The following is a 27165-nucleotide window of genomic DNA, read 5'->3' on the forward strand; positions in this document are numbered from 1 at the left end:
GGAGCCAGGTTCAAGCCCCCTGTCCCCACCTGCAGGTGGGAAGCTTCATGAGTGGTGAAGCAATGTTGTAGGTATCTCTCTTTCTCCCTCTCCATCTCTCTCTCTCCTCTCATTCTCTTCGCTTGTCTAAAACAAAATACAAGCAAGCAAACAAACAAAATTGAGTTTGAGAGAAAGACACTATTTGGGAAAGGAGTTCAAATGACATGTCATTTGTGTGATTCCTATATTTTTGAGAGGAGGTGTGGTCAGTGAAGATATTAACAGAAGATCGGAGAAAAAAATTTTTTTTCCAAAAGTCTATTAAAAATGTTTTTATTTATTTATTGGATAGAGATAGAAATAGAAATTGAGAGGGGTAGAGGTAGAGAGACACCTGTAGCCCTGCTTTACCACTCATGAAGCTTTCCCCCTGCAGGTGGGGACTGGGGGCTTGAACCTAGGCCCTTGTGCACTGTAATGTGTGCGCTTAACTAGGTGTGCCACTGCCTCCCCCTCCACCCCCGGAGAAAAATCGTCTTTTGTGACGACAGGGCATTTTAGGTTTAATTATGTGAGTTCAATGGGAAAGAACTGCGTTTACTTGACACTCATTCTGGAGGAAAAACCTCAACTTTAAAGGACAGCTGCCTGTGATAAGAACTGAGCTGTGATTTTGTCAAGGCACAAGTTGATTCGCTTTAGGCCACAGCAGACAACTGTGGGAGGGGTCATCCAGGTGGGTGATCCCCAAGCACACTGATCTCTATTACTTGTTGCTGTGGATGTGGAAGCTTGAATAATTCAAATTTCACTTCATTTTGTGGGGAAAAACCTTTTTTTTTTTTTTTTTTTGCCTCCAGGGTCATCGCTGGGACTTGCTGCCGGCATTATGAATCCACTGCTCCTAGAGACTATTTTTCCCTTTTTGATGCCCTTATGCCCTTGTTGTGGTTGTTACTGTTGTTATAGCTGTCGTTGTTGTTGGATAGGACAGAGAAATCGAGAGAGTAGGAGAGGAGAGAGAGGGGGAGAGAAAGATAAGACACCTGCAGATCTGCTTCACCGCCTGTGAAGTGACCCCCCTGCAGGTGGGGAGCCAGGGGGCTTGAACTGGGATCCTTATTCCGGTCCTTGCACTTTGCGCCATGTGCGCTTAACCTGCTGCGCTACGGCCCAGTCCCCCAGAAAAACCAGTTCTATGCTTTGGTGTAATGCATATGTTTTGGACTTTAGACGTTACAAAGACTGTGGGCTTATTGTGCCATCACACTTCTCATCTTTTATACTCTGATAACAGTAATCATGTTACTGTTCCTTGCTTCTTGATTTGATTCAACAAGGGACATTCATGTCCAAGAGGAATGTAGCTGTACTCGAAATGAGTTTTATCTGACAATAAAAGGCAATTTACAAGACTGGAGGGCCAATCACCCTATTTCCAGTTTCCCCTCATATTGCATTTCACTTCTGAGTGCTAGATTTTTTTCAGCTCTTTCCTTCTAAAAGTCTCAGCATGGTGCTGCCATCCCATTGGTTCTTACTGTAGTGCTCCCTCGGGTCAGCGATTGGAGTCCTATGTAGTCTTTCTATTTTCTTGTAGAAAGACAATACTATTTCCTCTTTCCACCTTATTTCCTCTTCTAGTTATTCCTCCTGTAACTCCTCTGTGTGAAAATACAGGTCCATCCAATGTGGTGGATTCCATGACACCTAACTCCACTTGAGCTTTTCTGCCCTGCCCCCTGCCCTCCGCCCCTCTTAGCTCTTCTTTTCTTTCTTTCCTTTTTTTTATTTTTAAAGATTTTATTTATCAATGAGAAAGAAAGACAGGAGGAGAGAGAGTGAGAGAGAGAGAGAGAAAGAAAGAACCAGGCATCACTCCGGTACATGTGCTGCTGGGGACTGAACTCCAGAGCTCTTGCTTGAGAGTCCAAAGCTTTATCCACTGCGCCAGCTCCCAGACCTCCCCCATCTTAGTTCTTTATCCTCAGCTCCACCTAAATGTCATTTCCCAAGACGTAGCTCTAAACATTACATGCTTGGTCTGGGGCCATTCTAAGAATTCACCAGAGACAGTCGCTGTTTCTGAACTCTGCTCACACACTGTCTACAGTGATTTACTCTCCACGTAGATCCCACTAGTTCAAGAGGGCACAGGTAGGGGCTGTCAGCAGCTCTTGGTGCTGGTGGATGGCAAGTATTCGAAGATTTGTCACCTCTGGCAGAGATAGGTTCCCACTGAATGGCAAGTGGAAGCATTCTGTCACTGAACAAACAACAACAAAAAAAAACACGTGCCATTCAAGAATGAGTTTTATCCTTTTATGTGGAAATTGTTACTGAGAAGTAATCTGAGCTGATTACTATTATTATTATTTGTGTGTTTCTCCTAATCAGTGCTAATCTTTTTTTTTGCCTCCAGGGTTATTGGTGGGGCTCAGTGTCTGCACTACGAATCCACTGCTCCTGGACGCTATTTTTTCCCTTTTGTTGCCCTTGTTGTTTATTGTCATTGTTGTTATTATTATTGTTGTCATTGCTGTTGTTGTTGTTGCACAGGACAGAGAGCAATGGAGAGAGGAGGGGGAGGCAGTGAGGGGGAGAGAAAGATAGACACCTGCAGACCTGCTTCACCGCTTGTGAAGCTACCCACCTGCAGGTGGGGAGCTGGGGGCTCGAACCCAGATTCTTTCACTGGTCCTTGAGCTTCGGTCCATGTGTGCTTAACCCACTGTGCTACCGCCTGACCCCTGTTAATATTTTTAAAAAATATTTTTATTTACTTATTGCTGGATAAAGACAGAGAAAAATTGATAGGGGAGAGGGAGAAAGTGAGGGAAAGAGAAAAACACTTGTAGCCCTGCTCCACCACTTGTGAAGCTTTCCCCTTGCAGGTGGGGACCAGGGGCTTGAACCTGGGTCCTTGTGACCGTGATGTGGGTGCTTAACCAGGTGTACCACTGCCTAGCCCTGAGTGTCAATCTAGGGAATGAATGATTCAGCACACCTGGCAAACATGACTCCCGTCAACTCCACCACTGCCACTAGTATTAGTGTAAAGATGACAACGACAATGGTGTTTCTAAACTGGACTCTATTTTTTCCCTTGTTGTTTATCGTTATTACTATTATTATTGTCATTGTTGTTGTTGTTGGACAAGACAGAGAGACATTGAGAGAGGAGGGGGAGACAACTGGTGCTCACCACCAGCACTCTGCAGTAATCACTGTCCCAAATGTAGATGTAGCAATACACCATGACTGGCGAATTAGAGTCCTCTCCTTCCCAACACCGCATGCAAGACTGAGCTTCAAGCTTCCAGCACAAGAAGGGAGAAGTTGCCTGGACTATCAGGAGCAGACCCCCCACCTCTAGTGCTCAGCTAAGGAAGAGTTGGCATGTTGTTTTGAGGCAGGGACAACTGTCCATCACAGGTCACTTCTGCCCACCGGCAGTCGACTTCTGGTGATTTTTCCTTGGGATGTTCAGAGAAGTTCTTGGCACCTTCTGTTTCGAGGGTCAATGAGCGGAACCTGGATTCAGGGAGAACTGCAGATGCTCACCTGCGCCTAGGTCCTTGCTTCCGGAGCAATTTTCTGGTCTACAGGGTTTCTTTCCTGCCTATCCTGTCATCCTTGAGAGCGTGGTGAGGCAGTCTCTCTTCTAAAATGTTCAGCGATTCAATTCTCATCAAATATTAATAGCACACTACCCAGAATTAAAACAATCTTACTCAGTATTTGTACAACAGCTTGCTCAAGGCTCTAGCAGGGCTAAAGATGAGATGAACTCATGTGAAAGTTGGAAATGATGAGTTCTCTTACTATAACGGCTACTTTTCTTGCGGCTGTAGAGCACCTTCAAGTGACTGTCATCACACACTGACATTATTTAATGTGGGGTCTGAAGTAAGCTTACAATAAAAAGTGTCTGTCTTGGGGGCTAACAGCTGGACTCTTGGGCACAGTGTATTGCTACTATTCCTAAAAGTCTGGAGAATATGGCCATCACTTTTTCTTTTTTCTTGTATGGCATAGTAATCCCATCGTGCTCCTTATCTGTTTAAATATATGCTGAGTACCTATCATATGCTCACAGAGCTGGTGTTGACTACACAAAAATGAGTGACTTATGGAATTACCTGAGACAAACACATTAACCGAGATACAGATGATTACATACAAACAGCAGGACGAGCAAAGGTTAGTGGGAGAACTAAAAAATTCCTCAAAGGGACTGGGTGGTGGTGCACCTGGTTGAGCGCACATGTTACAATGTGCAAGGACCTGGGTTCAAGCCCCCAGCCCCCACCTGCAGGGGGAAAGCTTTGCGAGTGGTGAAGCAGGACTGCAGGTGTCAATCTCTCTCTCCCTCTCTATCATCCCCTTCCCTCTAGATTTCTGGCTGTCTCTATACAATAAATAAAATAGAGACAATTTAAAAAATTAAAAAAAATTCTTCAAAGAGGCAGGTGAAAACACATTTATAGGAACCATGCATTATGGGGCAGCCTTAAGGAAATAAGAATTACAAGAATATAGAGGCAAAAAATGCAACCATTTATCAGATAAAAACTCAGAAGGAGGAAGTCGGGCGGTAGCGCAGTGGGTTAAGCGCAGGTGGCACTAAGCGTATGGACTAAGGATCCCAGTTTGAGCCGTCGGTTCCCCACCTGCAGGGGAGTCACTTCACAGGTGGTGAAGCAGGTCTGCAGTTGTCTGTCTTTCTCTCCCCCTCCTCTCTCCATTTCTCTGTCCTATCCAACAACAACGACATCAATAACAACAACAACTACAACAGTAGTAAAAAATCAACAAGGACAACAAAAAGGAAAGTAAATAAATGTAAAAAAAAAGAAACTCAGAAGGAAGAACAGGGCTTAGGAGAAACCAAGACATTCAGTTTCAAAAGCAGTGAGCCTGAACTTGATGTTCTGCTGACAGACCCTGATGCCACAATGACACTGAAATCCCGCTAAGAAGTGGAGAAGGCTGGTCTCTCAAGGCATGAATGGGAGAGAACATGAAGGAGAAATACCAGTGACCAGTTTACTGCTCCCAGAACAAGATCATGGCTGGATCGCATCAAAGGAGCCCAGGGTGGGGAGCATGGCAGGAGACTGACAGGCAAGGAGGGCAGGATGCCAGGAACGGCCTGGAAGTTATGCCATAGTAAGCAGGTCATTGAGATTTCAGCAAATAAAGCCTGACTCATCTCAGGGGAGCAGATTTCCGATTCCACTAATCAAAATTAGAATGAAAGATAACGGAGGGGTTAGTGAGGGCAGGTGATTCTTTTTAAGAACAGTGGTGGCAAGGGAAGGAGGCAAACAGCTGCTGGAGGGGGATATTGGACTGAGGGAGGCAGAACTTTCCTATTATTACTTTTCATCGTGGAAAAAATTTGGAAATCTGACCCTGGGGATGTACCTGCATGCAAATGAAGCCTAATGACTGAGTGGACATGATTTCCCTAAGATCTGTGCCCTCCTCTCACATATGAAGATGGAGAAAGAGCATGTTATTTCAATGTTCTGTGACTTCAACATGCTATCACATAAAGCTAGTCAAATAATTACTGGGAGTTTAGTATCTAATTCCTTTTATATTATTATTATTTATTATTATTATTATTAATTATTTGCCTCTAAGGTTATTGGTGAGGCCCAGTGCCAGCACTATGAATCCACTGAAGCTAATGGGCATTTTTTCCTTTCTATTTTATTGGATAGGACAGAGAAAAATTGAGAGAGTCGGGGGAGACTAAGTAGGAGAAAGATACCTGCAGACCTGCTTTGCTGATTGCAAAGTGTACTCCCTGCAAGTGGGATGTGGGGGATGGAACCTAGATCCTTGTATGGGTCCTTACACTTAGTACAAGGTGTGCTTAACCAAGTGTGCCATTGCCCGCCCCCCTTTGTATTATTTTTACTTACTTATTGGATAAAGACAGCCAGAAATTGAGAAGGGAGTGATAGAGAGGGGGAGAGACACCTGCAACACTGCTTTACCTGGGGGCTCGAACCTGGGTCCTTGCTCAGTGTAACATGTGCACTCAACCAGAAGCGTGATCACTCAGCCCTGGGAGTTTATTATCTAATAATCAAAATGAAGTGCACCCCCAGTAGAAGAAATAACATCGGAAAGCTTAGAAGAAGTGGTCAGCAAGTCAAAACCTAACTTCAATCTGTGGTCAAATTCAATGCATCAAATACACTGGGACTGTTGCTTTTATTTTCAAATATTGTTTGCACACGTTAACTTGTTTTCTTAACTCCTGGGATAGGCACTTAGCTTGTCTTTTCCCCTTTGCTATTCTCAATACTATTTAGGGAGTTTTCATTTTTGAAAAGCAGAAAACAAGGTCTTCTTCCTCAATAGCCACTTTTAAAAATCCAAAGCCAGGAATGGGGTGGTAGCGCAGCGGGTTAAGTTCACATGGCGCAAAGCGCAAGGACCGGCGTTAAGGATCCCGGTTTGAGTCCCCGGCTCCTCACCTGCAGGGGAGTCGCTTCACAGGCGGTGAAGCAGGTCTGCAGGTGTCTGTCTTTCTCTCCCCCTCTCTGTCTTCCCCTCCTCTCTCCATTTTTCTCTGTCCTATCTAACAATAACGACATCAATAACAACATCAATTAACTACAACAACAATAAGAAACAAGGGCAACAAAAGGGAAAATAAATAAATAAATATTACAAGGAAAATCCCAAGCCCACTATCACAGAGAGAAAACTGGGCTACAAGGGTTAGGGAGGTGGTTCAGTGGTTGAATGTCTTCCAAGTGTGGTATCCTGGGTTTCATCCCCAGCACCACATGGGAGGATCACGGATGGCACCAAGGATGAAAGCAGGTGGAGCTTCACAGATGGTGGAGAGTGGCTGTAGCATCTTTCCTTTTTTTACCTACCTCCATCTCTTAAAAAAAAAAATAGGGGGATTCTGGTAGAGTCCATGTGTTCTTATGTGCACTGACTTAGTTCATGCCCCTGCCCCCCCCAGAGAGGACGTTTCACGAATGGTGGAGCAGTGCTGCAGATGTCACTCCTCTCTCTTTCTCTTTATCTATCTATCTATCTAAAAGAAAGAGAGAAAAAAGGATGACAGGAATACTCCCAGAGGGATAAGGAATAGAAAAGTTTCCAAGGCACTGTGCAGGCATGGAGGCCCAGTGGCAAAATATATACATATGGAGAGAGAGAGAGGAGAGAGAGAGAAAGAGGGAGAGAGGGGGAAATATTTCTGTAGTAGTGGACAGGACTTGAACTGTGACACCTCAGGTTTGAATCCTGGAATTACATATGCCAGAATTACATTAGCCCTCTGGTCTCTCTCTCATAAAACAGACAATTAGTCCTGGAGCCCCGCCTCCCCAGAGCCCTGCCCACTAGGGCAAGAGAGAGACAGGCTGGGAGTATGGATCGACCTGCCAACACCCATATTCATCAGGGAAGCAATTACAGAAGCCAGACCTTCCACCTTCTGCACTCCATAATGATCCTGGGTCCATGCTCCCAGAGGGATAAAGAACAGGGAAACTTCCAAGGGAAGGGATGGGAAACAGAGTTTGGTGGTGGGAATTATGTGGAACTATATCCCTCTTATCCTATGGTCTTGCCAATATTTCCATTTTATAAATGAAAATTTAAAAAACAGACAAATAAATACACAAATCTTAAAAAGAAAGAAAGAAAGAAAAAGAAAGAAAGAAAGAAAGAAAGAAAGAAAGAAAGAAAGAAAGAAAGAAAGAAAATGGGGCCAGGAAAGCAGCTCAGTGATTCTGTACAAGTGCAAGAGGTCATGGAATCATTTTCCCTCCTTACCCAGATGGCCACCGCCTGGCCCTTTCCCCTGCACTCCGACTCTCTATCTAAAAAAGTCAGTCTGGAGCAGGGAAGCTCTGGCAAAGAAAAAATTCAACAATAAAATTAATAGGGGTTGGTTGGTGGTGCATCTGGTTGAGTGTACATGTCACAGTGTGCAAGGACCTGGGTTCAAGCCCCCAGTCCCCAGCTATGGAGGGGAAGTTTTATAAGTGGTGAAGCAGGGCTGCAGGTATCTCTCTGTCTCTCTCCCTCTCTGTCTCCCCCTTCCTCTCAATTTCTGGCTGTCTCTGTCTAATACATAAAGATAATAAAAATTAAAAACAATAATAAAATTAAGTAAATATGCAATTAAATACAAGGCAGTCAGTCTGCAGACACCTGCTGACTAGGTCACACATGCCCTTGTTCGACATTTACCATCACGTGCCTGTGGGTGACTATGTCAAGACTGTGCTGCCTGGCAGGTGGGAGTCACTCTGGCAGGCTTAGGTGGAATGCAGATCATTTTGCTTCTACGCTGACCATGATTCAGAAAATATGTTTGCTACAGGTGAGGTTAATCTCAAATTGAACTCACCTTTACTGAATTTGAGATGTCCTCTCTCAAATGTCAAGTTCAGGATCATGTCAGCAGTTGAAAGAAAGGAGTTTTGTAACCAGGCTTCAGTGAACTTTGTAACTGCCTGGGCTGCCTGCCCTCTGCCCTGTATTTTACATTTCTTCCCACACTCCCTCTCTCAGATAACACAATCATTACAGCCTTTAAGAAATCTTATTCATAAAGAGGCTTTTATACAAAGAGTTCATAACCCTGTTACATAGCCATCAGGGGTGTTTTCAAAGAGACATTAAAACTTTATCACGACAAACTGATAATAAACAATTCTCTACTGGATCAATTATACAAGAGCAGATGTGAGTTACAGTCAATACCCTGACTCTCAGTTGCACAGAAGTCTTTTTCAGTTTTAGACACCAAGATAGGAACCCAAGACAGACCTGTGCCTGAAATGGCCTCCAATCCTCCAATCTGGGACAAGGAGGCAAGGGGAGAGGGCTCAGGAGACTGCAAATAGGGACACAAGAGGAGTAAGTGGTTCTGAAAACTTGCTTAAATTCCAGGGTGCTTCCACAGACTCAGAGAGTAAAGACCCCTTCTGTGCAAAGAGAGCAATACATTATATATGGATATTTAAATACTATATACTCTTTCTATTAATGTGATTTTGTACCAAATGATACCCAAGAGTACAGATTTGAAACCAGATGTATCCAAAGGAAAATTCTAATTATTAATATTCAAACCATCGAGAATTCCAATGGACACACAAGGGAAAAATAATTCTTGGCTTAGAAGGTTTCATTTTAAAAACAGAATAACCTTCATGAAAGCAAAGGTAATTAGTTTCAAAATTGCCAAAACACAGTAATAATTTAGTCCTTATTTCAATTAACAAATGGGAATGTGGGTATGGGTTGCTTATAGAACGCCTCAAAGGTTGTAATTAAAATTAATTAAATGTCAAATGCCTTAGGAGACCTCATTAATTAGTGGAATATGGAGTGAATCTCTTTGTAGAGCAATTATTTTGAAATGTAAATAATTGCTTCCAGATTAATCTTCTCAGTTTTTAGGCTTGAATGTTAATTCACAGGTTTCATTAAAGAAATGTGCCCTTTAATGTTACTTTTAATGTTAAGATTTGATAGAGGGTGTGGAGAAAAAGGAACTTTGTTCCTGTTGATGAGAATGCAAACTGAGGCAGCCCTGTGGAAAAGAGCTTCGAGAATCCATGCACAAATACCAACAGAAACACCTTATGACCTAGCAAGATCACTCTTATGCACTTACGCAAAGGACATGAAACACTAAGTCAGAGAGGGACACAAATCATCTCCATGCTCATAACTGCATTACTCACAATAGCCAAAATGTTGAAGTAACTTAAATGTCCACTGACAGATGACTGGATAAAGAAGTTGTGGGATATATTGGCCATGGAATACTACGTTGCCATTAAAAAGATGATATTGTATCCTTTGGGGCAAAATGGATAGAATGGGAGGTGATTATTTTTAGTGAAGTAAGTAAAGAGGTGAAAGACAGACTGACTGATGTTCTCTTACGGAAGTTAGAGAGCGGAAAGACATTAAAAACCAAACCAAACAACAACAACAAATAATCCGGGCCCAGGTAGTGGCAGACCTGTATGTATCACCATGAATAACGAAATGGGTTTGAGCCTCTAGTGCCCACTTGCAGAGAGGAAGTGTCATGAGTGGTGTAGCAGGGCTACAGGTGTCTCCCTCTGTCTCTATCTCTTTCCTGTTCTATTTCTCTTTGTCTCCACTGCTGCCTCCCCTCCCCTATTAAAAAAAAAAAAACAACTCAAATATCAGCAAGTAAAAAATCAGAAGTAGTTTGTTGTTGTAGAGGGTGGGGGCACACGACTTTGATGACAGGTGCATGTGAAATATACACTGTACTTTATTTACTTGTTTGCCACTAGGGTTATCCCTGGGCTTGGTGCCTGTTCCATGAACCAACCATTCCCCGTGATCACTTTTTTTTCCTTTTTATTCATTTTTTTAAATATTTATTTCTTTCAATTTGATAGGACAGGAAGAACTGAGATGAGAGAGCAAGACAGAGAGGGAGAGACAACCTTCAGCACCATTTCATTGCTCCTAAAGTTTCCCCCATGCAGGTGGCAGCTGGGGCTTGAACTTGGGTCCCGGTGCATGGTAACCTGTGCTTGACAAGATGTGCCAAAGCTCACCTCCTTTCCTTCCCTCCCTCCTTCCTTCAAAAAAAAATTATGGTACAGAAGAGAAAAACAGAGCAAGAAGGGAAGAGAAAGGGAGAGAGACAGAGAGACACCTGCAGCCTGCCCCACTGCTTGTGAAGCTGCCCCCCTGCAAATGGGGACCAGTGGCTTGAACCTGGGTCACTGTACATAGTGATTTGTCCACGTTTTTGTGCCACTACTCAATCCCTATACACTGTATTCTTACAATACTGTAAACCATTATTACATCCCTAATAAGACAATATAAAATATCCAATAGAGGGGAAACAAGTCCAATGACAAAATAAACGTGCAGAGTATGATCTTTACAACCATTGCCACCGATTTGCAAACAGACCTATTATTATGATGATGGTTTTAATAGCTTTTACGTAATTTGAGTAGTTCCGTGAGGTCCCTCATTCTGCAGGGTGGACATGGTCACGCTTGTGACATCTGGTAGCACCATGACCTTTACTAGCTATGCCCAAGAACAGCTTGTAATGTTTCTATAAAAGAACATTAGGGGTTTGTTCCTTGATGCGTGTCAGTAGCCAGAGAGCTACATGGACCTTTCACGGGTGCTCAACCCCCTCAACTTCCCCAGCAAAGGATTACTTTTGGAACCCACAGGATACCAAAGAGTTTCTGTAGCCCCTCCCCCCTTGTCCCCCTATATGATTACAGATTTGGCCCCACAACTAGGTAACAGCTCCCACCTTATCAAGTAGACATTTTAAAAATCAGATGAAAAGAATGTTTTGTTATTTAAAAACCCAATTAGGTTTTGGTAATAGCTTAGAGACCTACTGAAAGCAAACTATCACATGCTTTGGGAATGTGGGAGTGAAGGGTGCTGCCTTGGCGCCAGGGGGCTGGGCTGGGCCAGTTGTGGAGGCTGATGTGATGGCCTCCATGGAGAGGTGGATCCTGGTCAAGGAAGGGCCAAGGGTGAAAGAGATTAAAAACTTCCAAAAAAACACTTTTGTAGCTGGGAAAATGGTTCAACTGGTAGTGCGATGGACATGTACGCCTGAAGATTATGGTTCGATCCTGGCACCAGATGTACTGGAGTGGTGCTCTGGCTTCTCTCTCTCTCTCTCTCTCTCTCACTTGGTCTCAACTGAAACTCTCTGTCATACACACACACACACACACACACACAGACACACACACACACACATATACATACATATACACACACACACACAAACCCCCTAAAGCAAAAAACAAACAAACACAAAACCCTTTCTATGTGGTCCCAAACCAGAACCCACACTATCCTATGCTAATGCCACTCTATTGAATGCTTACCTCATACCAAGGAAAGGCGGGTGCTAAGTATTTTATAGAATATGACAAAGTAAAAAAGCAACTGCTATCTTCTGCAAAATTATTGACTTGGGAGGCCAACAATTTTGCATGAAGTCTGAAACTACTAAGCATGAGAGGGGGGGGGGGGGAGAGGGAGAGGGAGAGTCCAAAGACCTCCCTGACTCTTAGATTCCATGTTGTGTACCTCTAATTGTCTATCACTTCATATGTCAGGTGACTTCTCCCCCTCCTTCCAGTTAAACTGCTCTGGGAGGGGAAACGGAGACAGCGCATGCTTAGGATTTCTTTCACAATAGCTCAGACTCTGAGGGAGATTTAGACACTTTCGACACTTTACTTGCTGTACATAGTTCAGTTCAGTTTTCTCAAGCATCTACTGCGCTCCGCTCAGTCAGTCTGAAGTTGGATTTACCCTTTTGAGTCTTATTTTTCTCAAATACAAAGACCACGGTGGGCTCCATTATAAGAACATTATTTATTTAGAATGAACCTTATACTGCGTGGTCTGGGCAGTAACTGATAAGTTTCCAGATGTCACTGACAAGGGTCTAGGAAGATAGTGTAGCAGTCACACACAGGACTTGCACCAACAGAACCCAGGCTCGAGCCCTAGCACCCCAGTAGCAAATATTGTTCTGAGGCTGAGAGTCCATCAGCCTCAGAACAATATTTGCTACCAATCTACTCATAACTCTCTAACTTACATTGTTTCCCATAGAAAGTCAGGCATCTTTGTCAAAGGTTAATAAAATGCTTTAATATGGTATAAAATCTTGGTCCACTATTTAGAACTTTTTTTTTAGGACTGTGCTTTCGTAAGCTCAGAATTTGCTGAAGGGTAGAAGGTATTTTTTTTGCCCCTGTTACTATCAACAGATGGGTATCACTAGCCCCTTGGTTCTAGAGTCCCTAGGCTGGATGCTGCTGTAAGACTGACCTTCGAAGTTGTGACTTTGGATTTTTAGTCCAGGGACCTTTATTCTCTGACCAGAGCACCTTACAGCTCTGGCTATTTACTGGGGTGCTAGGTCTCGAGCCTGGGTTCTGTTGGTGCAAGTCCTGTGTGTGACTGCTACACTATCTTCCTAGACCCTTGTCAATGACATCTGGAAACTTATCAGTTACTGCCCAGACCACGCAGTATAAGGTTCATTCTACTTAAAGAATTTCATGCAATGTAAGGTCTGCTGATTACTGTTCTCTAAATGGCATCTTCTCCAAAGAGAAAGAATCTTTGTGCTATACCCACTGGGTCTCTTCTCTAGTCATAAGAGACAGTTCTTGAAGACTGCACTTGTAGAGTGTATTTGGATAAATACTTTTGACCTATCAGTCAATATCTAGAAAATTAAAATAAGGGATAGTGGCCCATCCTAGTATGCAACAGAGGATGGGTTGAGAATGAACACATGACTTACTAAGGAGAATCTCCTAGGAGGGCATTTCGGTCATTTTCTCTAACTGTACCCTTTTCTCTCCTGATTTACTTTTGTCAGCATCAGGACTTACTTTTTCAGACAGAGGGAGAAAGGGAAAGATATCACAGCACTGAAGCTTCCTCCAGTCTGGTGGGGGTCAGACTTGAACCTTGGTCACACAGACAGCAAAGCAGGTGCCTTCTGAGCTGAGTGACCTTGCCAGCCCACAACTGATTGATTTAAAAAGATTTAACTGTGGTCAGGGAGGTGGCACAGTGGATAAAGCATCGGACTCTCAGGCATGAGGTCCTGAGTTCAATCCCCAGCAGCACATGTACCAGAGTGACGTCTGATTCTTTCTCTCTCTCCTCCTATCTTTCTCATAAATAAATAAATAAATAATTTCTTTAAAAAAAAGGATTTAACTACCAGAGAGATTGAGAGAGAGTGAGAGTGAGAGAGACTGAGAGAGAGAGAGATAGACAGAGACAGAGACTGACACTGATAGATACCAGAGCTCTGTTCAGTTCTGGTTTATGATGTCACTGGGGATTAAACTTGGAAGTTCAGAGGCTCGAGCAGAAAAGTCTGGCACACTACCATTGTACTCTCTCCTTGCCTGTGAATGTACGATTTTAAAAAGTGAAAATGTCACCACTCAATGACCTGTTATGCCCTCTAATCTTGGCTAAATTTGCATCAATTCTTAGATGCACAATTGGTTGTATCCTTGCTGTGTTTAGCACCTGGGGCTGCTTATTTTTTTCCCTGGAACATTCCCATTAGGAAGGGAAGAGCCTATCATACTTTAGAGAGGTGAATGGCAGAGTTAACAAACAAACAACAATAACAAAAAAGATTTATTGTCTTCATTTTTATGAGAGAAAGAACCAGAACACCACTCAACTTTGGAGTATGTGGTACTGGTGACTGAACCTGGGGCCCTGTACTCCACTTTTGAATAATTTCTGTGGCCCCAGAGTTCTTCATTGGTTTCTTTTACAAAATTGCACTGAACAATATTTACAAATATAGGAGTGAGCTAAATATAGGATACAGCTAAATCACCACAAAGTACATTAAGTACAAAGTATACCAACAGAGCTAAACTGACTAGGTCTCCACTGAGATTCTTTTTGGCCACACAGCTTCATTTCCACCTTAGACAGAAGTAGGAAAAAGCTGACAAGCACGCCCAGATGATGCCAGAGCTGCAGCACAACACAGGAATCACAGTAAGCATTATCACTGAAGGGGAAAGATTTATTATCGTTCCCTCAGAAAGAAAAGATGGTCAGAATTTGCTGGAGAGCACAGATATGTATTGTAACTTAGGCCACTGAAGCAGGAAGTACAGAATAGATGAACCAGAAGAAAATGGACAGGCTGGTACACACTGAAATGGTGCTATTCTGCCCCAAGATTTCAGCATGACTGTGGCAAAAACAGTTCAGTCACCAATTATCAGTTTTGCTTCCTTTAAAAGAAGACATGTTTTCTCTGTCCCATTGCTCCAGCACCTTTGGTTCCTAAAGACTTGTTGGGGGTTGTCACTTTCTCATATAAAGTCTCACTTGAAAGTTTTCTCATCAACGTTAGTTTAGTGGGAGAGCTGTTAAAGACGTTGAGTGTTGGGTGGTAGAGATAGCACAATGGTTATGCCAAGAGACTCTCATGCCTGAGGCTTCAAAGTCCCCTATTCAATCCCCCACACTACCATAAACCACAGTTGAGCAGTGCTCTGGTCAAACAGTCTGCCACAAGACAGAAAAGACACTGGTTGTTGAACTCCAAGGAGTCACTCCAATGTAACTGCCCAAAGTTTTACTTAATTCTGTGAGAGCTCTTGAATTTATGTCCTGTTAAAAGTTCCCTTTTGAAAATTACAAGCTTAAGCCACCTCTAGCAATTACGATGTTTTTTTGGATCCCACCCATATCCTAAAATTAGAAAATTTATTTCATGGTCACAGAACCAATAAAAAATATGACTTCATTTGACATGCCTTAAATTTTTTTAAAGTAAATAAAATGATTTCAGGTGTTAATAAAAAAAAAAAAACCTTTATTATTGAGGCATTCTATAAATGTTGGAAATGCTCTCAATGATTCTTTTATGTCATAAAAGTTTACAGCATTGCCCGAGGTTTACCTGTGAGGTTGATGTTAACTCTTAACATTTTTCTTTTGGTTATAAAGTCAAGCATCTTTCAGTATTATGAGGTTACTCATCTTTCATTAACCAGAAGGAAAAAAAAAAAGCACCACTAATTACATAAGTGTTTCCTGGTGTGACCATGCTAGGTAGGGCCAAAGTGTTCTAGAGAAAGTTCATGTGGTCACATTCTTATTGAATACTGGTGCTTGGACTTTTAAGTAATATCAAACACAGAGCTGAGTTGAGACAACCCTAAAATTGTCTATAGCCCCTCCCCCTTTTATTTCTTACTTTGAAGGGGGGGTTGGGAACATTCTCTAACACAAATAAAAGGACCAAGCATAGCCTCCACAGTGTTCATTATCCCTACTGGCTAGGAACTATGTGTGAGTGACTTAGGGTCCTCTAGCAGATCCTACAAGAAGAAAGGTAACATCCAGACCTATGGTTTCTTGAATATTCTTATGTTCTGGGATAGAAAGGCAGAATGCAATCTTGTCTCAGGAAAACTTTGCAGCAATGAGGGCAACTCAAGCAACCTGGCATCAACTGCTGCCCAGCCTCTGCAGGTTGTCTGGCATCTGGCTCCATTGTCCCTGAGACATTCTACTCGATTCTGTTCCCTAAACCCAACTGAACACATTTCCCCTCACCTGTCTGAGCTTCCACAACTTTGCGCATGCTTCTCTGTCTGGAAGGCCTTTCCACCTCTCTGCTTTCCAAGCCATGCATATTCATTCAGTTCATCTAAAATGTCATCATCTAGTGGTGAGGGAGGTGGCACAGCACTCCTCATGAAATAAACACCAAACAATAAAAGGGCATGGTCTTCATGAAGAGTTATCTCGTTCCTTGCCCACCCAGAAGTTTCTCCTCTGAATTCCCATACATATTATTTACGTATAGCCCTTCTTGATTATTCATCACATTTTAACATGTAGAATGGTTAATTTTTTTCTTCGTTTGTTAACTTTTCTGTAAAGCTGAAAGGCACTAGGGCCTAGTAATTATATTTCTGAAAGTAGGTTCTGTGTAGCCCCAGGGGTCCAAAGAGGTGCCCTGAGATCCCCTGGTGGAGGAAATGAATGCACAAGGGTATGTGGAGACTGTCCTCTCTGATCTGTGCTTTAGCTAGGTGGGTTTTGATGTTAATTCTTCTATTTACTGTGATTCATGTAAGTTTTTAAAATAATTTTATTGGAGGGGAGGTTAATAGTTTCAAGTGCAATTTTTCTTTACACCTAGGAACAATTTCTCATCTTCTTGTCATAGGTGTCTGCAAAAGACTTGGACTCCCAACCATCATATAAGATTTTAAAAAAATGATTCTTCTAAAAATACTAACAGAAAACCACTGCAATAGATACTGTCCTATAAAGGAGTAGAATTTTACCCAATGCCTTTAGTGGTTTCTCCCTTCAGATACTCTGGTATCTGTGAGCAAACGTGAACAAAGGTTCAGAGTGCCTGTTAATCAAAGGACATGGTCAAAAGGCCCCTTTTTCTTGTCCCACATCAACCATTTAAAAGCTTGATAGAACCCCCCCCCCCCCCGCCCCACCAAGTTCCTAAGTGAGCCGCGCATCAAGGCATTAAAGAGAACCACACCAACCCTTGGTTCTGCTCGTGTGTGCGTGTGTTCAAAAGTACACCAGCTATGTTTTAATGTCAGTGTGAGTTCTGGAATGTGGGAGTGTTACAAATGATACTGCTGTCTCTTTGCTTCCCTCCCCCAAATAAATCTACTCCTCTTTCCGTCTTCCCCCATCACTGCAAACGGCACTAATATCCACTCTATTGCTCAGGCTAGAAATACAGTTTTCCTTGAATTCTCTCTTTCCTTCACTAACCACATCTAATTTATCAGGAAATACTGTTGGGTCTACCTCAAAAACGTGTTCTGTAGCAGCTCATTTCTCCCTGCCACTCACTGCTCCCAAGTGCTCCGGTCGAGAGCCCCATCATTCCACACCTCTCCACTGGTCTCTCAGCTTCTACTGCCTAGGCAGCTGTGAAAGTCATATTTAAAATTTTCCCATTAAAAGAATCTCTCCCATCAAACTCAGAGTAACACTCCAGCTAACAGGTACAAATAATCTAGCAATTATATTTTATTCCAAATTAAACAAATCTGCTCATTCTGTTTATTTCTCTCTCTCTCAAGAAATTAAATTAGTGGATGACTGAGCAGAGAGAGGGATGGACAGACAGAAAGAGATGAAATAAGGGCCGGGTGGTGGCACTCCTGGTTAATTGCATACACTCCAGTGCTCAAGGACCCTGGTTCAAAGCCCCTGGTCCCCACCTGCAGGGGGAAAGCTTCATGAGTGGTGAAGTAGAGCTTCCGGTGTCTCTCTGTCTCTCTGCCTCCACCCCTCTCAACTTCTCTGTCTCTAACCAATAATAAATAAATAAAATGTTTTAAAAAGAGAAGAAATGGCGTATTACTCTAAAACAAGAAATGACTTACGGCTTCAGATTTGGGAGGCACTGGAGGTGGAGGTAGGGCAATCTCTGAAGACTTCATCGCTGCTCCCAGAGTTCCGGGGACAGGAAGTGGAGAAGTGGCACATTTGGATCGGACAGATCCTCTGAACTGATCACATCTGCTCTTCTCACTCAGGGAGCGAGGGAGAGGCTGATGGCTGGGCTTGCCTTCTTCCAGCCACAACTCTTCATAAGGGAGCTCTGACTTCCCAGGAATGCCCACTGAATCTTCATTACTTTCTGGGAAAAGATAGTCGCTCCCACTATCACTGGTGTCCTGATAGGACAAGATGTCATGAGGAAAGGGGGCCCACTCTCCCCCCAGGTCCCTGCAGCCATGAAGGTTCACCTCACTGTTGCCATGGAGATTGTTACCATACACACAGACTGAGAGCCTGTGGAAGGACTGGGTGAGTTCATCACGGGCATAGCTGAGGGAATTGGGCACATGATTGTGGCCAGAGCAGCGGCCCTTCTTGGGACTCTTGCAGTCCTCATTCCAGTCAGTTTTCACATCACGGACAGCCCGTGAATACTCATCAATGTCAAACTGCTCTTGACAAATCCCCAGCCAATAATGGACCAGGGTTTCTGGCCACGCCTCCCCCTTCACCAGGTGCTCTGGGAGGCTAAACTTGGGGACAGTCAAGTGCAGAGGGAAGTGCATGGGGAGGATCTTGTTGTTCCGCAGCACGCAGCAAACCACCACGGTCTTGGTCTGGATGTTCACAAACTTGTAGCGGTGCCCCTCCCGGATGAAGTGGAGATCATAGGGGTTCCGGGGTGGAGGGCTGGGCACGGTGACGTTCACAGGGAGCCTGGTTTTCTCCACGATGTTGCGGATGGTGTGTTCACCCTCTTGCATTTGAAGTTCCAGGGGACTTCGGGTACTGAATCTGCCCTTGCACTGGAATGGGAGGCTGATGCTCTCATTGGTCCGGTGATTCATGCAAATGAGGCAGGGCATTTTGCCTTTTCCGAGTTTGCTGATGGAATTGAGTTTCCCGATCTTTTTGAAGATTGTGTTGAGCCGCGACTTTTCCTTGAAAGTCTTTGCATAAAGGATCTCTGCCTGTCCCATTAGAGTCAGTTCATCCCCAGTACAGAGGGTGATGTTGTAGACTTCAGTGTCTTCGTTGCACTCACCGGAAGCAACCTACAACAGGCCAAGCAGGCGTTGGGTTAGTTTCCTTGAGTTTATTCACACAGAGACAGTACTAGTGAGGCCCATCTGGACATATTCATTGGAAGATGCAGGTGGTTTAGTACTAAGTGTAGACACTCCCTTTCTTCTATGACCCCTAGGTGGCTAATAGCAAGATAATAGTTTAGATCTCTAAAAACTTTTTTTTTTTTCTATAGAAGAAAGATACTCTGAGTACTAGTAAAAAAAATTGGGAATTGCAGAGGACAAATACAAAATGAAATTCATATACATGAACCTGACTCAAAGATTTCAGTAGTTTTAGGCTTAATAGTCTCCATATTATTCTCCCATGCATTTTGTACTAAGGATAGTAACTTTGGAACAACACAATTCCATCACTCTCAGAGCAGTCCTTCTCTCTCTCCCTCCCTCTCTCTCTCTTTCTCTCTCTCTAATACAGCCATGAGATATAGAGAGGAAGAGAAAAAGAGAAGGAGGAAAGACACCACAGCACCACTCTACTGTGTGTGAAGCAGTAGTTTATATTACAAAAGCAACAGTAGTTAATACAGCGTGGGATTGGAACAAAAAGGACATGTGGACCAATGGGACATGATAGGGAGCCCAAAACTAAACCCACACATATACAGGCACATTATATACAACAATGGGGCCAGAACTGACCAACGGGGACAGAAAGTCTCTTTAACAAATGGTGTTGGGTGAATCGGACAACCACATGTAGACAAATGAAACTAGACCACAACCTAACACCATGCACCAATATTAACTCAAAATGGATCAAAGATCTGGATATTAGAACTGAAAGTATAAAATACATAGAAGATCATATTGATGAAACATTTCAGGATCTTAACATTAAAAACGTATTTGGAGACTTCGCCCCAATGGGCAAGGGAAACAAAAACAAGAATGAACAAATGGGACTATATCAAATTACAAAGCTTCTACACATCAAAAGAAAAGTCCATACAGATAATCAGGAAACCAGCAAATGGGAAAAGATATCTGCACATTGCACTTTAGACAATTGGTGGATATTAAATATCTACAAATAACTCATACAGCTCAACAAAAAGAACAAGAACAACCCAATAAAAAAAGTGGGTAGAAGACATGAATAGAAAGTTCTCTAAGGAACAGATACACAGGACCCACAGGCATATTCAGAAATGCTCCAATTCACTTATCACCAGAGAAATGCAAATTAATACCACATTGAGATTCCACCTCACACCTGTGAGAATGGACTCCATCGAGAGAGAGAGAGAGAGAGAGAGAGAGAGAGAGAGAGAGAGAGAAGTGTTGGAGAGGATGTGGAGAGAGAGCAACTCTGCTACCCTGCTGACAGGAGTGCAAATTGGTGCGGCCATGATGGAGAACAGGATGGAGCATCTTTAACCAAATACAAATGGAAATACCTTATGATCCAGCCATTCCACTCCTAGGTATTTGCCCAAAAGATTTAACAACATTGATTTGAAGCGGTATATGCACTCCCATGTTCACAGTGGCTTTATTCACAATAGCAAAAACTTTGAAACAACTAAAATGCCCTTTGACAGGTGACTGGATAAAAAAGTTATGAAATATATATACTTAATGGAACATTACTTAGCCATAAAAATACGATATTGTGTCCTTTGGGATAAAGTGGATGGAATTGGAGAAGGTGATGCTTAGTGAAGCAAGTAAGGAGGTGAAGGACAACTACAGAATGGTTTCACTCATATGAGAAATATAAAGAATTGAACATATGAATGTGAAAAATACAAAATGTCAGCCTATTTTCAAGACTGTGGGAGGAGCACAGTGATCACCAAGGAGGGCAGGGATGAAGACACAGGCCTTTGGTGACGGGAGTGGTGAGAAATAAAAACAGGAGCTATAGTGATATTATCTACAATATTCTTCAGTGTTAATTGTATTTTAGCAGTGGTTTTTGAAACATAAAAACCATAAGTAAAAGATATACTTGAAATAATGCAAATAATGTGTGTCTAGAAAGGTTTCTTATTAGTTAAAATATTATGTACATGTATAGAAATATATACATATAATTTACACTTTATGTGCATTTATCGGATATTGTCAAATTGTGAACTGAAAAATTTAAATAAATAAAAAATGGGGGAAAAGAAAACACTTACAAAAAGAAAACTAAAATAAATCATAAAATGTGAAATCGGTTCCTTCTCTGAGGAAGAGGCGGGCAGAATCTGGTGGAAAGGGACTAGAGGGGCCAGCTGAGTGTGCTCTGCTGCTGAGTTTTGACTGTTAGGAAGTGTATCAATGCTACACATCTTCAAAACTAAAATTAATTCAGTATGAATTGAAAATAAATTTAGTGCTCAATTCAAATAGAAACAGATGAACTGAACCATATTTCAAGAGAATAAAATAACCACACTGGGGTGAGAAAGAAAGAAATCACTCCAATAACTTGAGACTGTTATCTTGGACTACACACTTTTGATAGAAGAAAAGAGTAAAGGCCAAGGAACATTGTGTTGTCTGTAGAGGTTACGACTAGAATATATCCTGAATCTATGAGTACAGAGCTTCTGAAATTAACTATCTGTGCTGTAGAACTGGGCAAATGAATAAACGTGCTGAAATGCTGGGATCTAGAGTTTTCACGGTGGGCAAGATAGAAATACGAAAGTGGGAAAGGCAAGAAAGGAACTGTGTACACCATACTCCCCCTCCACACACACATATGCACAACTTAGTTTTGCTCCTTGTGAGAGATTAGATGTCTGTTATCACTGAATATTACTGCTGCACAAATCATTCCCCAATAAAAGGAATCAGGGCTTCTCTCTCTCTTTCTCCCTCTCCCTCTCTCCCTTCCCCCCCCCCCCCCCTTGCCACCAGGGTTATTGCTGGGCTTAGTGCCTGCACTAGGAATCCACTGCTCCTGGTGGCCATATTTTTTTCCATTTTTTTCTTTCTATTTTTTATTTGACAGGACAGAGAGAAATTGAGAGGGGAGTGACACAGAGAAGGGTGGAGAAAGATAGACACCTGTAGACCTGCATCACTGCTCACAAAGCATTCCCCCTGCAGGAATCAGGGTTTCTTAGAGTAATGAATACATCCAGGGTATGGGCAGGAAAGGTGTGAGATGAACCCAGGCATTTATTGTCAGAAAGTAAGAAGGTGTATTCTGTTTGTGTTATTTTTCCTAATGTGCTATGTTAGCAGGAGAAAATATCCTTATTCTTTTTTTTTTTTGCTAGTTAGAAAGGGGGAAATGTTGGTATGCTTCTAAATCCTGCTTATAAGACCTTCTGTTTTATTTTATTTTATTTTTTAAATAATTTATTTCTTTATTGGGGAATTAATGCTTTATATTCAACAGTAAATACAATAGTTTGTACATGCATAACAATCCCCAGATTCCCATTTAACAATACAACCCCCACTATATTATTATATATTCGAAAACATCCTTATCCTTAGGAAATTTACATGAGTTTATTAAGGAACAAAGGCTATAATGTATGCAATCCAGTCTCCAATGAGTAAATTATAAATAAGTTATCTATAGAGGTACGTGTGTGGGGAGGGGGGTTGAGAATGTTAAAACAAATAAGGCAAAATGTTAAAAGTTGTTGAACCTAAAGTGTTCTGGGAGATATTTTATTCTTGAAATAGGACTAAAATTATTCAAAATTAAAATTTTAAGAATGATAAATAAGAAAATCTTTGAAATTTTTATCCTTTTTTTTTAAATGAACTTTAGAATAATTTTGCTCATGGTCTAAATTCAGGATTTTTATTTTAATTGTCACCAGGGCTAATGCTCAGAGTCAGTGCTGATCTGACAACTATACTGCTTCCTGCGGACTTTTACTGTTCTGACAGAGAGAGATTGCGAGAAGAGCAGGTACAGAGAGGGAGAGCAAGGGAGAGAGGGAGAGGGAGAGGGAGAGAAAGAGGGAGCCAAGAGCAAGCTGGAGCAGTGAGTGGTCCACAGCTTGTGAAGTTTTCTCCCTGCAAGTGGGGGATTTGGAACTGGGTGTTGCACACAGTGATGTGTGTGCTCTACCAGGAGCATGCTCCACCCTGCCACCCCACCCTTAATAAAAGTAGGGATTTCACTGCAGGAGCATCTACACAGTGGTTTGGCAAGAAACAACATAGTTATTCACAGTGCCAGAATCAGCCCATGAATTCTCATAACTTATTTTAACGTTACTTTCCCCATTAATGTAACTGTCTTTAAAAAAAATTCTGGATCACCTCTATCTCTTCCCCTCTGTCTTTCCCTCCTCTCTCCATTTCTCTCTGTCCTATCCAACAATGACATCAATAACAACAACAACTACAACAACAATAATAAAAACAACAAGGGCAACAAAAGGGAAAATAAATAAATAAATAAATAAAAAGAAAATAACAGTGATATTGTCTCTATAATAAAGTGCATTTCTCTGTTGGAGGTATTTACATTTGGATTTTTATTTTTTTAGGATCTGGGTTTGAGCCCCCCAAGCTTTCCACTTGCAAGGGGAAGCTTCACTAGCAGCAAAGTGGTCTGTGGGTGTCTATCTCCCTCTCTCTCCCCTTCACCTTTCAATTTCTCTCTGTCCTATCCGATAAAATGTAGGAAGTATTATCAATACAGAAACATCAGTACAATATTGTATTAATGACAGTTTGGCCTCCTAAGACTTAAAGTTCATTTTAAGTAACTCAGGTAAGTGTTTTTATTATTTTCTTAAACATGATTTCAACTGTGTAATACCAGACTCCGTATTTACTTTGCTTTACCAGGGATCCAGGGCTTCTACACTGGGGTACATTTAGGAATTTAAATAGATAATAAATATATTTTATTTGTTCATTTGGAATAATTTCAGATTCCCAGAAAAGCGGCAAAGGTAATGCAGTTTCCCTAGATAAATACTGCCCAAATTCTTCTTTTAAGATTTTTTTAAAACTTTTTTCTTTTTTTAAAAATATTTATTTATTCCCATTTGTTGCCCTTGTTGTTTTATTGTTGTTATTGATGTCGTCATTGTTGGATAGGACAGAGAAATGGAGAGAGGAGGGGAAGACAGAGAGGAGGGAGAGAAAGACAGACACCTGCAGACCTGCTTCACCGCTTGTGAAGCGACTCCCCTGCAGGTGAAGAGCCAGGGGCTCCAACTGGGATCCTTATGCTGGTCCTTGCGCTTTGCACCACATGCGCTTAACCTACTGTGCTACCGTCCGACTCCCCTTTTAATATTTTTATTTATTTTTTTTGTGTGTGTGTCACGAGGGTTATTGTGGGACTTGGTGCCTGTATTCCCCGCCCCCCACTTTTTTTCCCAATAGAGACAGAGAGAAATAAGGAAAATGAGAAGATGAGAGAGGGAGAAAGAGTGAGACAATACTGCTCATTACTTATGCAGCTCCGCTTCATAAGTAATGAAGCTGTGCCCCCCAGCCCCCGCCTCCCTGCAAAGGTCCTGTTAACATCTTATACAACTATGGCACATGTATTAAAACCAGTAGTATAGTACGATTATAAATCAAGTTTTATTGAGCTTCTGCTAGCTATTGCCATTCATTTATATGTAGTCTACAATATCTTTCATTCTAGAATTTCACTGTTGAGTATCTGCAAGGATCTCTATGACCTGCAAACATTGTTCTTCATTCTCTCCTTTTTTAAAAAAAAATTATTTATTCCCTTTTGTTGCCCTTGTTGTTTTATTGATGTTATTGTTGTCGGATAGGACAGAGAAAAATGGAGAGAGGAGGGGAAGACAGCGAGGGGGAGAGAATGATAGCACCCACAGGCCTGCTTCACCACTTGTGAAGTGAATCCCCTGCAGGTGGGGAGCTGAGGGCTGGGGGCTTGAACCAGGATCCTTACTCCAGTCCTTGCACTTAACCTGCTGTGCTACTGCCCGACTCCCCTTTCTCTCTCTCTCTCTTTCATAGAGACAGAGAAGGAGAGAGGCAGAGTGAGTGAAAGAGAACATAGCACTAAAGCTTCTTTCAATATGCTGGTGGCTGCATTTGAACCTAAGTCACACACACAGCAAAGCAATTCACTAACCAAGGGAGCTATTTTGCTGGCTCAGGACCTGCAACCTCTTAAGCTACTTACTCTGTCCCTTTACAGAAAAGGAAAAAAAAAAGTCTATTGACATTTGGTGCAGATGAACTGTCTCAGTTTTTGGAAATTAATTGGTACAAGACTATTAACTAAATTATAAGCAGAGTTTGAATCTTGCCTTTACTATGAACTCAGATGAGGTGATTTCATTTTTTAAAACCTTAGTTCCTTCAACTATACACTGGGAACACTCTCACCTACTGTACTGTGCAGACTAGATCAATGTATGCAAGCTACTTCCAACAGTTTGGTGCATGCAGGCCCTCAAAAAGGTAGGGACTACTGTTACTTTTACTAACGATAAAAATTTTATTTTGGTCTTTGATGACTCTTTATTTCCAGTTTGGTTTGTGTTTCCATTCATTACTGTTTTCAAGCCCAAGCCACTACTTTTAAGCATTATTCTTCCTTCTGCACTTAAGAATTGCTCCAGTTTTATTGAATGTCTTATCCCAAAATAAAATTTAATGTCAGAGTAGGGCCTGAAACATCATTATAGTTATATCCCTAAGGAAATGAACATGTTGAAATGATTCAAAATATATTGTCTTCGGATAGACTAGTCAGCCTCCAACATGTTCAGCTGCATTGCTAACCTTCCATTTTATTGGACTTTTGTAAAAACACTTGGCAATCCATCCATTTGGATCAGGATGAGGATAGGGATATTGAGAAGAGGATTCTTGAGAGGTCTGAGAAACACACACATGTTCACTCATAAAGCAAAATGATTCCAGTTAACTTACATAGCAAGCCAACAGTGCTTTGCACATGTGAAGGAATAACAAAGTATTGTTCTTTCTAGTTCTTTAAGCCAACACCATACTTTTCTTAAGTTATCTTGGTAAAACTTTATACCTTCAGGATAAGGAAAGTACAGGTGGTCAAAGGGCTGCTTCCAAAATGAACTGAAGAAGCAGAAAGCAGACACAGACTATACAGACAAAAATCAGTCTTATAAAATGCCACTCTCTGGGCATATTCAATAGTTCTGTGTACATTGTAGTGTATGTGTGTACTTCTAAAGGAAGCCACTCCTACTGCTATACATAAAAACGCTAACATATGTAAGCATATTCGGTAATTCCATGCTCTCAATGCTGATGTCATTATCAATGCTGGCAGTTAGTTTTGCATAAATTATGAGACTAATGTACTGACCAAGCCTGCGGTCACTGTCAGTGACAGATGATGGCTCTCCTAAATATATGTTCTTCCTTTGGCAACTGAGCCAAACAGTCTCCTTTGGTTACTACAGATGTGATTTATTTGCATAATTTCTTTCCTTTCTATTATTATTATTATTTTAAACAGCAAAAGAAACAGTATGCTCTAAGTACTTTGGTATGCGTGCCTGTTAACATTTCCAGTTTCAGTGCTTCCTGAGAGGAAGTAATTCAAAGTGTGTTATCTAAACAACTTTAATAGGTCTAATCCAGGAAACTATCAGGGTTTTACAGTGCATAATACCATTCAGAATTAATACCACCCCCAGTCAAGCCACATATTGAAACATTGATGTAAAAATTTATCCACGAGTGTATACACACACACACACCTTTACCATGATGGCTGTTCCTTAATAGTTTTTTTTTTTTTTTTTTTTTAAGGAGAAAGCATGTAGCAGAGGTTAAAATCTCATCTCTTCAAAAAAAAAAAAACACCTCAGAATTGATCTAATTGCCATATAAACTAAGTTGATATTATTTGAATAACAGTATATTATTTCTACCTCCCCACTTCAGTTTTTATAAGCTTTCCTTTGAGAAAACGAGAAACAAAGGGAATGAACAGTCACGATAAATGCCAACCCTCTTTCCCTTTACTTTTTTTAAAACAGGAAACAGCAGGGATGACAAGTACAACAGCCGAGGTTTAATTTGTAATGGT

General features: G+C 41.7%; 1 protein-coding gene across 2 annotated transcripts in view; it reads right to left on the reverse strand.

The window, feature by feature from the left end:
- GAREM1 (GRB2 associated regulator of MAPK1 subtype 1) overlaps nucleotides 1-27165 on the reverse strand; it is a 230243-nt gene that overhangs the window by 10170 nt on the left and 192908 nt on the right. For both annotated transcript variants that reach the window (XM_007520935.2, XM_060173675.1), the window contains one exon: nucleotides 17973-19145. In XM_007520935.2, coding sequence (XP_007520997.2) covers nucleotides 17973-19145 — 1173 coding nt within the window. The remainder of the gene's footprint in view (nucleotides 1-17972; nucleotides 19146-27165) is intronic.

Source organism: Erinaceus europaeus, chromosome 15, assembly GCF_950295315.1.
Source record: "Erinaceus europaeus chromosome 15, mEriEur2.1, whole genome shotgun sequence".
Taxonomy (NCBI): Eukaryota; Metazoa; Chordata; class Mammalia; order Eulipotyphla; family Erinaceidae; genus Erinaceus; species Erinaceus europaeus.